Below are 12,252 nucleotides of genomic sequence, written 5' to 3' on the forward strand. Positions count from 1 at the left end.
GTAAATATGTACAAGTAAAATAAATGGAGTAATAAATCTGTACAAACATATATACAGGTGCTGTGGGGAGGGGAAGGAGGTAGGGCGGGGGTAGGGAGAGGAGGAGAGGAAAAAAGGGGTGCTTTATTGAGCACTTATTTATTTTATTTATTATTAATTTAATTATTTATTTTTTGCAATATTTATTTATTGAGTGCTTATTTTGAGTAGAGCACTGTACTAGAGTAGAGCGCTTGGGATGTACAAATCGGCAACAGGTAGAGATGGTCCCTACACAACAACGGGTTCACAGTCTAGAACGGGGAGACAGACAATAAAACAAAACAAGTAGACAGGTAACTGAGGCTCAACCTACTGCCCCATTGACAACAAGGGATAAAAATTTAGTCAACTCTTTAGGACCACACTTGGGTATGTCAAGTAAAGGAAAGGTGGATCCAACACTCTTTACATGGGAGTTCGGTGGATAGATTGACTTCAAAATCTGTCCATAAGGGAGTTGACTTGAACAGCCAGCGATCAATACTGAAAATGTGGATGCTCTGTCTGCCTGTTTAATAATTGAAGATAATAGTATACTTTAGTTAAAAAGCTTCTTCATTAAATGCAATGTAACTTATTTATCTCCCTCCCCTCTCCCCCTCCCGTTGATGTATTACACCACTCCATTATGCGGTGCTTTGAAGCTGGATTCCAGAGGATATTGCCACTTCCTTTTCTGCTCCTTTTTGTGTTGGGTTGTAAATATGTAATGCTCCAATTACAAAGGTCTTCCTTAATGACTGACCCGCAGTGAGTGTCTTCTCCATAAATACGCTATAAATAACGAGACGTCCATTAAAGAAAAAAAAAATTGCCAGAGAAATATACTGTAGATCAAAATGGAGTTTACCTGGAGGATGTATGGCTTGGAAGTTGCCACAGTATCTTGGGCCAAGTTTGTTAATGATTTCCAGAGTTTCCACGGAGACTGGCTCTTCAAGGAAGAAGGTAGGACCCAGTCGCCAGATCAGAGGAGATTTCTGACGCCAGACTGGTGGAGTGGCAACGTAACCGTAGACGTCAATGAAGGATGAAGGATCCATAGAAGGGAAAGATCCTGGTAGGGACTGGATATAGAGCATCTGCAAAGGAATGGGGTTAAAAGGTTAGCAGCACTCAATATTGACGATTGGTATGTGGATCCAACTTTCCTTTACTTAACATACCCAAGTGTGGTCCTAAAGAGTTTACTAAATTTTTATCCCTTGTTGTCAATGGGGCAGTAGGTTGAGCCTCAGTTACCTGTCTACTTGTTTTGTTTTGTCGTCTGTCTCCCCGTTCTAGACTGTGAACCCATTGTTGGGTAGGGACCGTCTCTATCTGTTACCGATTTGTACATCCCAAATACTCAGTACAGTGCTCTATGCAAAATAAACACTCAGTAAATAAATATTGTAATAAATGAATAATTAAATTAATAATAAATACAATATATATGTATATATGTTTGTACATATTTATTACTCTATTTATTTATTTATTTATTTTACTTGTACATATCTATTCTATTTATTTTATTTTGTTAGTATGTTTGGTTTTGTTCTCTGTCTCCCCCCTTTTAGACTGTGAGCCCACTGTTGGGTAGGGACTGTCTCTGTATGTTGCCAGTTTGTACTTCCCAAGCGCTTAGTACAGTGCTCTGCACATAGTAAGCGCTCAATAAATATGATTGATGATGATGATGATTGATCGGTTATGTCCCCGGAGAATCAGTTCTGAGGAAACTTCTGAACCCTTATTTACCGAGTGCTTTCTGTGTGCATTTAACAGAGTTGCTATACGTGTTCCCTGCCCACAAAGACTTTATAGTCAATGGGGGAGACGGACATTAATATCAATCAGTAAATTACAGAAATTCATTCATTCATTCAATCGTTTTTATTGAGCGCTTACTGTGTGCAGAGCACTGTACTAAGCGCTCGGGAAGTACAACTTGGTAACATTATAGAGACGGTCCCTACCCAACAGCGGGCTCACAGTCTAGAAGGGGGAGACAGACAACAAAACAAAACATATTAACAAAATAAAATAGAATAAATATGTACAAGTAAAATAGGCATTGTGGGGCTGAGGGAGGGGTGAATAAAAGGTGTAAATCCAATAACAATAATAATGACCATAATAATAATGATCGAATTTGTGAAGCGCTTACTATGTGCCAGGCACTGTTCTGTGTGCTGGGGTAGATATAAGGTAATCAGGTTATCCCCCGTGGAGCTCACAGTCTTAATCCCCATTTTACAGCTGAGGTCACTGAGGCACAGAGAAGTGAAGTGACTTGCTCGAAGTCACACAGCTGACAAGTGGCAGAGCCGGGATTAGAACCCATGACCTCTGGCTCCCAAGCCCGTGCTCACATTCACTTGAGAGGTATTGAAATGGACTTTTCTAAAGGGGAAAAAATAAGCTGTACCAGCTCAAAATATAATTTAAAGTGAAGCTGGAAATCAACATAAGCATTGTAAAGAGTTACAGGGGATAGAGCACAGGCCTAGTAATTAGAGAGTCATGGGTTCTAATCCCTGCTCCATGACTTGTCTGCTGTATAACCTTGGACAAGTCACCTAACTTCTCTGTGCCTCAGTTACCTCATCTGTAACATTGGGATAATAATAATAATAATAATAATAATAATAATAATAATAATAATAATAATAATAATGGCATTTGTTAAGCACTTACTATGTGCAAAGCACTGTTCTAAGCGCTGGGGTGGATACAAGGTGATAAGGCTGTTCCACGTCGGGCTCACAGTCTTAATCCTGTATATATGTATATATGTTTTTACATATTTATTACTCTATTTTATTTGTACATATTTATTCTATTTATTTTATACTGTTAATATGTTTTGTTTTGTTCTCTGTCTCCCCCTTCTAGACTGTGAGCCCGTTGTTGGGTAGGGACCGTCTCTATATGTTGCCAACTTGTACTTCCCAAGCGCTTAGTGCAGTGTTCTGCACACAGTAAGCGCTCAATAAATACGATTGAATGACTGAATGAATGAATCCCTATTTTACAGATGAGATAACTGAAGCGCAGAAAAGTTAAGTGACTTGCCCATAGTCACAAGCTGACAAATGGCAGAGCCAGGATTAGAGCCCATGACCTATGACTCCCAAGCTCGTGCTCTTCCCACTGAGCCACGTATGAGCCCCATATGGGTCAGGAACTGTGTCCAACCTGAATAATTTGTATCTACCCTGTTTAGAGGAGCAGCATGGCTCAGTGGAAAGAGCATGGGCTTTGGAGTCAGAGGTCATGGGTTCAAATCCCCGCTCCACCAGTTGTCAGCTGTGTGACTTTGGTCAACTCACTTCACTTCTCTGGGCCTCAGTTACCTCATCTGTAAAATGGGGATTAAGACTGTGAGCTCCCCGTGGGACAACCTGATCACCTTGTAACCTCCCCAGTGCTTAGAACAGAGCTTTGCACATAGTAAGCACTTAATAAATGCCATAATTATTATTATTATTACCCCAGCTCTTAGAACAGTGCCTGCGTGTTGTAAGTGCTGAACAAGTACCATTATTATTATAATTATTATCATTGTTCTACAATGGCTTTAAGTTCAAAGTGACCCAAGATGTATACTCTTTTACTCAAAGGAAGCTATCATTTGGCAGCTATAGAAGCAGCAGCATGGCCTGTAAGAAACAGCATAACCTAGCGACAAGACTACCGGCTTGGGAGTCAGAGGACATGGGTTCTAAACCCACCTCCGCCACTTGTGTGCTGACCCTGAGCAAGTCATTTCACTTCTCTGTGTTTCAGTTACCTCATTTGTAAAATGGGGATTAAAAATGTGAGACCCATGTGGGACAACCTGATTACCTTGTATCCACCCCAGCAGTTAGAACAGTGCTTGGCACATAGTAAGGGTTTAGCACATACCATAATTATTATTATTATCATTATTATTTAAAACAAAGCACATAGTCCCGTGCATCACACCGTCTATTTGTTTTGTTTTGTTGTCTGTCTCCCCTTTCTAGACTGTATGCCCGTTGTTGGTTAGGGGTCGACTCTATATGCTATGGATTTGTACTTCCCAAGTGCTTAGTACAGTGCTCTGCACACAGTAAGCACTCAGTAAATACGATTGAATGAATGAATGAAACGAATCACACCAAATAAAGGAAATTACTATGACTTCCAGGAGGGAGTCAGATAACCTCCATTACATCAGAAGGCTTGCTCAGAATTACAGAAAGTGGGATTCGAACTTACTTTTGCAGAACCAACTAGTTGTCCATCGATAAAGGCACAAACGACACAATTTCTTTTCATTTCTTTAGCAACAACAATGGCCAGATGGTGCCACTGTCCAGTTGTGATCAGTTTGATGCATTTGAACTGGACTCGACTTCCAGCAGGAGGTTCACTGGTTTCTTCAGGTTCCATAATGTCTGCATCATAGATGTAGAGACAAAGACAAAGGGAAACATCCGCTGTAATTAGCCCTACCTACTCTCAGGTATAAGGGGAAATCAAGGTTTAGTCAATGGAAAAGCTTTCTGATAAGGAGCATTTAACTCTGTGATCCCTCTCTCTGATCATAATCTTCTCACCTGCCTCCTCACTCACACTCCTTTCCCCTGTAAATCCGTATTACTCCCTCACAGAGATCTCCGCTCTCTGGACCCCACCCATCTTTCGGAGCGCCTCACACCCCACCTCGCCGCCCTCTCCTCTCTACCCAGTCTTGATGATCAGATTACTGCTCTCAACTCTACCCTTTCTACTCAGCTAGACTCGCTCGCTCCCCTTTCCCTTCGCCGCTCTCGCACCACTAACCCACAGCCCTGGATCACTGCCACTGTCTGCCTCCTTCGCTCATGCTCGAGCTGCTGAACGCTGCTGGCAAAAGTCTAAACACCATGCCAACCTCGTTCACTTCAAGTTTATCCTTTCCTGCCTTAACTCAGCCCTCTCTTCTGCCAGACAAAACTATTTCTCCTCCCTTATTGACACCCATGCCCATCACCCCCGCCAGCTCTTCCGTACCCTGCTAATTCAAGCTCTCATCCTATCCCGTCTGGACTACTGCACTAGCCTTCTCTCTGATCTCCCATCCTCGTGTCTCTCTCCACTTCAATCCATACTTCATGCTGCGGCCCGGATTATCTTTGTCCAGAAACGCTCTGGACATATTACTCCCCTCCTCAAAAACCTCCAATGGCTACCGATCAATCTGCGCATCAAGCAGAAACTCCTCACCCTGGGCTTCAAGGCTGTCCATCACCTCGCCCCCTCCTACCTCACCTCCCTTCTCTCCTTCTACTGCCCAGCCCGCACCCTCCGCTCCTCCACCACTAATCTCCTCACTGTACCTCGCTCTCGCCTGTCCCGCCATCGACCCCCGGCCCACGTCATCCCCCGGGCCTGGAATGCCCTCCCTCTGCCCATCCGCCAAGCTAGCTCTCTTCCTCCCTTCAAGGCCCTGCTGAGAGCTCACCTCCTCCAGGAGGCCTTCCCAGACTGAGCCCCTTCTTTCCTCTCCCCTCGTCCCCCTCTCCATCCCCCCGTCTTACCTCCTTCCCTTCCCCACAGCACCTGTATATATGTATATATGGTTGTACATATTTATTACTCTATTTATTTATTTATTTATTTATTTATTTTACTTGTACATTTCTATCCTACTTATTTTATTTTGTTGGTATGTTTGGTTCTGTTCTCTGTCTCCCCCTTTTAGACTGTGAGCCCACTGTTGGGTAGGGACTGTCTCTATGTGATGCCAATTTGTACTTCCCAAGCGCTTAGTACAGTGCTCTGCACATAGTAAGCGCTCAATAAATACGATTGATTGATTGATTGATTGATTGATTCTGCCCCACCTCCTTTGAAATGGACTGAATGGGAACCATCAAGCCATTGATCCTTTGAGTTGATAACTCCCCCCACCCTTGGTTCCAAGGAAGCTCAGAACTCCGGAAGCCTCAATAGTAGCAGAATTCATCAATCAATCATATTTGTTGCCTGTTTACTTGTTTTTACATGATATAACATGACAAACGTGCCTAGAGAAGCCTGGAGTGATCCCTGCTCCCCTCGTATTTCAAAACAGAAGAGAAGCAGTGTGGCCTAGTGGATAAAGCACAGCCCTGTCAGAAGAACCTGAGTTCTAATCCTGTCTTCACCACTTGCCTACTTTGGGCAAGTCATTTCACTTTTCTGTGCCTGTTACTTCATCTGTAAAATGGGGATTAAGACTGTGAGCCCCACGTGGGACAACCTGATTACTTTGCATCCATTCCAGCACATGAAATAGTGCTTGGCTCATAGAAGGCACTTAAATACCACAAAAAAATGTTGATTTTATAAGCACAAGTCTGAACTACTCACTCTGACCTAGGCAGGGCTTTTCTGGTTTTTTAACCTTCCATCTGATATCCACCTTGGGGAGTTAGGTATCTAGGGGTTGGTCCTCAGGGAGGGGAGCCATGAAGAGGTGCCACCCCTAGCAGAAGCTGCTGGTAAACAGTGCTTTGCACATAGTAAGCACTTAATAAAGGCCATCATTATTGTTATAGAGAAGCAGTGTGGCTCAGTGGAAAGAGCACGGGCTTTGGAGTCAGAGGTCATGGGTTCAAATTCCAGCTCCGCCAATTGTCAGCGGTGTGACTTTGGGTAAGTCACTTCACTTCTCTGTGTCTCAGTTCCCTCATCTGTAAAATGGGGATTAAGACTGTGAGCCCCCCGTGGGACAATCTGATCACCTTGTAACCTCTCCAGCGCTTAGAACAGTGCTTTCCATGTAGTAAGCGCTTAATAAACGCTATCATTATTATTACTATGAAGAGCACAGGGAGACCATGAAGATCACAGAACAGTCCTGCCTTTCCAGTCCCAACCTCCCACAATGTGTTGTGACAAACCCCGCTCCGCCACTTGTCTGCTGTGTGACCTTGGAGAAGTCATTTAACTTCTCTGGGCCTCAGTTACTTCATCTGCAAAATGGGGACTGAGACTGTGAGCCCCACATGGGACAGGGACCAAGATAATCAGGTTGAACCCAGTCCCTGATGCACATGGGACTCACAATCTAAGTCTATTCACTGGATAAAAAAGTAAAGATTTAGGATTTTCTTTCAAAAGTAGCCCCAAGTCAGGACTGCAAATCTACACCTAATAAGCATACTTATGAGCATTCCTTTAAACTCCATTGCTTCCCCTTCTATGGATACATCGCTCCCTGAATGCCCCACTTTCATCTGCAATCGCTCTGGAATTGTATCCATAGAGTTTTCTTGGTAAAAATATGGAAGTGGTTTACCATGGCCTCCTTCCACACAGTAAACTACTTGTAATTTATTTGACTGACTGACTAATGGTAATAATGATGGCATTTATTAAGCACTTACTAGGTGCAAAGCACTGTTCTAAGTGCTGGGGAGGTTACAAGGTGATCAGCTTGTCCCAAGGGGGACTCACAGTCTTCATCCCCATTTTACAGATGAGGGAACTGAGGCACAGAGAAGTTAAGTGACTTGCCCAAGGTCACACAGCTGACAAGTGGCGGAGCTGAGATTTGAACCCATGACCTCTGACTCCAAAGCCCGGGCTCTTTTCCACTGAACCACGCTGCTTCTCTGCTTTGATTTGCTTGCATCCACCCTACACACAGGAAACAATCAATAAATACCAGCGATCGATCAAGTGATTGATTGGCTGCTGGACGGCCAGGTACTTATTATACATTATTTCCTTATATCCAGCACTTAGAACAGTGCTTTGCACATAGTAAGCGCTTAATAAATGCCATCATTATTATTATTATTATTAATGTCTGTCTCCCCCTCTAGATGGTAAGCTCATTGTGGCTGGTGATTGTGTCTATTCGTTCTTATACTGTACTCTCCCAAGTGCTTAGTACAGTGCTCTGCACACAATAAGAGCTCAGTGAATACTACTGAAGGAGTGAATGCAGTTTGCCTCCCCCTTGGACTGTAAACTCATTGTGGGCAGGAAATGCATCTACCAAATCTATGGTACTGTAGTCTCCCGAAGTGCTTAGTAAAGTGCTCTGCGCACAGTAAGTACTAAATAAATCCCATTGATTTATTTCTGCAAACTTCTGAATATATAGTTTTAATAGAAGAATTGCAGTACATCCCCTTGAAAAGATTAGTTTCAGACTCCTGCGATGGTTCTCTTAGGACAGTTTATGCTGCCAAAGTGATCTTATGCACCACTTGCAAAATATCCCAGAATAATTGGCAAAATGTATAAAAGCACTTTCTCCAAAGACATAGTGGATCACTTACAAAGATACTGACAAGAGCCCCGACAGTTTGATAATTAATATGTATCCTCCAGAAATATTTTACACTGTGCTAGTGTAGAATCAATCAATCAATCAATCAATCGTATTTATTGAGCGCTTACTATGTGCAGAGCACTGTACTAAGAGCTTGGGAAGTACAAATTGGCAACACATAGAGACAGTCCTTACCCAACAGTGGGCTCATAGTCTAAAAGGGGGAGACAGAGAACAGAACCAAACATACCAACAAAATAAAATAAATAGGATAGAAATGTACAAGTAAAATAAATAAATAAATAAATGAATAGAGTAATAAATATGTACAACCATATATACATATATACATACATACATATATACATAGAAAAAGCCAAAGGGAGAATGATGGGTCATAGTCGTGACGGGAGGGCAGAGTTCTGGACAACAACTAAAAACTAAAGGGAAGGAAGGGAAGCAAGGTGGAATCCAGGTGCTCTGGCCAAATTCAAATCGAAGGGGTCCCCTTGCAATATTTTCCATAAAGGTCAGCTTTGCAAAACCTCACCCAAGGGTTGAAACTCCTTTTCTTCCGTGGAAATGACCAAGGTAAGGTCCTCAGGCTGGAGGCTTACAGAGAAGCAAACGAAGGGTTGCTCCGTCCTCGCCATGTGCCGCACGAGGGTCAGGAAGCGCACAGGGTGGGTGTAGTGGACGGAGCCCAGCTTGCTGATCAGGAACCAGGAAGAGAAGGTCAGGCCGCTAGAAGGTGGGAAAGATCTGGTGGTACCTGTGATCGAGACACAAGAGATCTTGTGGGCATTTTCCTCTTCCATTGAATGTTACTTGGGGCATTAGGTAAATTTCACTTAGATATGCATCCTTTAGAGAAACAGCTTGGCCTAGAGAAGAGAGCCCAGGCCCGGGAATCAGAAAGCCCCAGGGTGTAACCCTGGCATCTCCACTTGTCTGCTGTATGAACTTCAGCAAATCACTTCATTTCTTTGTGCCTCAGTTCCCTCATATAATAATAATAATAATAATAATGGCATTTGTTAAGTGCTTACCATGTGCCAAGCACTGCTGTAAGTGCTGGGGAGGATAAAAGGTGATCAGGTTGTCCCACGTGGGGCTCACAGTCTTAATCCCCATTTTACAGATGAGGTAACTGAGGCACAGAGAAGTGAAGTGACTTGCCCCAAGCCACACAGCTGACAATTGGCAGAGTCGGAATTTGAACCCATGACCTCTGACTCCCAAGCCCGGGCTCTTTCCACTGAGCCACGCTGCTTCTCTAAATGTAAAATGGGGATTAAAACCTTGAGTCCTCTGTAGAATGGGACTGGGTCCAACCAGATTTGCTTGTATCCATCCTAGTTCATTCAATCATATTTATTGAGTGCTTACTGTGTGCAAAGCACTGGGCAGGAAGCAGGGAGCAGGGACTCAGAAAAGGACGGGAGTCGAACCTCTGCCAAACAGGCGAAGCCCCATGCATCTGGTCTTGGTCAGAAATCTACACCTACACTTGCTCCTTTCCTTACCAACCTCTGGGATCTGCCCACTTTCCAAAGTTCTTAGTGCAGTTCCTGGAATATGGAAAACACTTAGAAAATACCACCATTACTACCACTACTACTACTATTTAATCCACCCTCAAACCCACAGCACTTATGTGCATATCCGTAATTTATTTATTTATAGTAAAGTCTGTCTCCTTGTAGGCAAGGAACTTATTTTCCACTCAATTATATGTCCCTTCAAAGCCCTGCTGAGAGCTCACCTCCTCCAGGAGGCCTTCCCAGACTGAGCCCCCTTTTTTCTCTCCTCCTCCCCATCCCCCTGGCCCTACCTCCTTCCCCTCCCCACAGCGCCTGTATATATGTTTGTACAGATTTATTACTCTATTTATTTTACTTGTACATATTTACTATTCTATTTATTTTGTTAATGATGTGCATCTAGCTTTATTTCTACTTATTCTGATGACTTGACACCTGTCCACATGTTTTGTTTTGTAGTCTGTCTCCCCCTTCTAGACTGATGATCCCGTTGTTGGTTAGGGAACCGTCTCTATGTGTTGCCAACTTATACTTCCCTAGTGCTTAGTACAGTGCTCTGCACACAGTGAGTGCTCAATAAATACGATTGAATGAATGAATGCTCTTCCAAGCACTTAGTCTAGTGCTCTGCCTACAGTAAGCTCTCAATAAATATGATAGATTGATTAATTTCCAAAAGGTTACGCCATGCGAGGTGAATGATGAAGGCTTGACTCTCCTATCCTAAAAATCCCTTCCTTGTCCCCACGGCTCCCTCCAGTTATCACCCCACCTCCCTCACACCATTCCTCTCCAAACATCTTGAGCCAATTATCCCTACGCGATGCCTCAAATTCCTCTCCTCCAGTTCTCTCCTTGACCCCCTCCAATCTGGTTTCCATCCCCTTTGCTTCATGAAACCACACTCTCAAAGGTCACAAATGATCTCCTTCTTGCCAAATCCAAAGGCCTCTACTCAATCCTCATCCTCCTGGAACTTTCAGCTGTCTTTGAACTGCCAGCCACCCCTCCTCCTGGAAACATTATCCAGCCTCAGCTTCACGGACACTGTCCTCTCCTGGTTCTTCTATCTCTCCTGCTGCTCATCCTCGGTCTCTTTTGTGGACTCCTCTGCCTCCCACCCCCTGACTGTGGTTGTATCTCAGGGTTCAGTTCTGGGTCCCCTTCTCTTTCCCATCTACATCCACTCCCTGGGAGAACTCATTTGCTCCCATGGCTTCAACTACCACTTCTATTCGGATGATTCCCAAATCTACATCTCTAAGCCCTGATCTCCTTCCCTTTCTGCAGTCTCACACTTCCTCCCTCCTTCAGGACCTCTTAACTTGGATGTCCTGCCATCGCCTCAAACATGACATGTCCGAAACAGAACTCCTTGCCTCCCACCCAAACTTTGTCCTTCCCATGACTTAGCCATCACTGTAGACAGCAGCAATCAAAAGCTTTTATTCATTCATTCATTCAATCACATTTATTGAGCCCTTACTGTGTGCAGAGCACTGTATTAAGTGCTTGGAAAGTACAATTGAGCAATAAAGAGAGATTTGAGCACTTACTGAGTACAACAAAATAACAGACGCATTCTGTGGCCATGGGTTTAGAGTCTGGAGAGGGAGGCAGACATTAACATCAATTTAATGCATAAATTCTATTTGTTCTGATGATTTTGACACCTGTCCACATGTTTTGTTTTGTTGTCTGCCTCCTCCTTCTAGACTGTGAGCCCATTGTTGGGTAGGGACCGTCTCTATATGTTATTGACTTGTACTTGTTATTGACTTGTACTTCCCAAGCACTTAATACAGTGCTCTGCACACAGTAAGCGTTCAATAAATATGATTGAATGAATGAATGAATGGTGTTATCCTTGACTCCTCTCACTCATTCAACCAACATGTTCCCTCTATCACTAAATCCTGTCGGTTCCACCTTCACAACATCATGAAAATCCATCCTCTCCTCTCTATCCAAACTGCTACCGCATTAATTCAAGCACTTATCCTATCCTGCCTTGATTACTGTATCAGCCTCGTTGTTGAATTACCAGCTTCCTGTCTCTCCCCGCTCCAGTCCACTCTTTAACCTGCTGCCTGGATCCTTTTTATGAAAAAAAAAAAAAGTTCAGTACATGTTTCCCCACTCCTCAAGAACCTCTAGTGGTTGTCCATCCACCTCCGCATCAGACAGAAACTCCTTACCATCCACTTTACAGTACTCAGTCACCTTGCCCCCTCCTACCTCTCCTCGCTACTCTCCTACTACAACCCAGCCCACACTTTGCTCCTCTAATGCCAACCTACTCACTAATAATAATAATAATGACATTTGTTAAATGCTTAATATGTGCAAAGCACTGTTCTAAGCGCTGGGGGGATACAGGTTATCATGTTGTCCCACGTGGGG

General features: G+C 43.6%; 1 protein-coding gene across 1 annotated transcript in view; it reads right to left on the minus strand.

The window, feature by feature from the left end:
• The window catches only part of WDFY4 (WDFY family member 4), a 442,717-nt gene that overhangs the window by 349,025 nt on the left and 81,440 nt on the right, over positions 1-12,252 (minus strand). The window contains exons 17-19 of the mRNA XM_038744298.1: positions 8,856-9,077; positions 4,273-4,451; positions 893-1,124 (exon numbers count right to left, since the gene is read on the minus strand). Of these exons, the coding sequence (XP_038600226.1) occupies positions 893-1,124; positions 4,273-4,451; positions 8,856-9,077 (633 nt within the window). The remainder of the gene's footprint in view (positions 1-892; positions 1,125-4,272; positions 4,452-8,855; positions 9,078-12,252) is intronic.

This window comes from Tachyglossus aculeatus, chromosome 3 (genome assembly GCF_015852505.1).
Source record: "Tachyglossus aculeatus isolate mTacAcu1 chromosome 3, mTacAcu1.pri, whole genome shotgun sequence".
Lineage (NCBI taxonomy): Eukaryota > Metazoa > Chordata > Mammalia > Monotremata > Tachyglossidae > Tachyglossus > Tachyglossus aculeatus.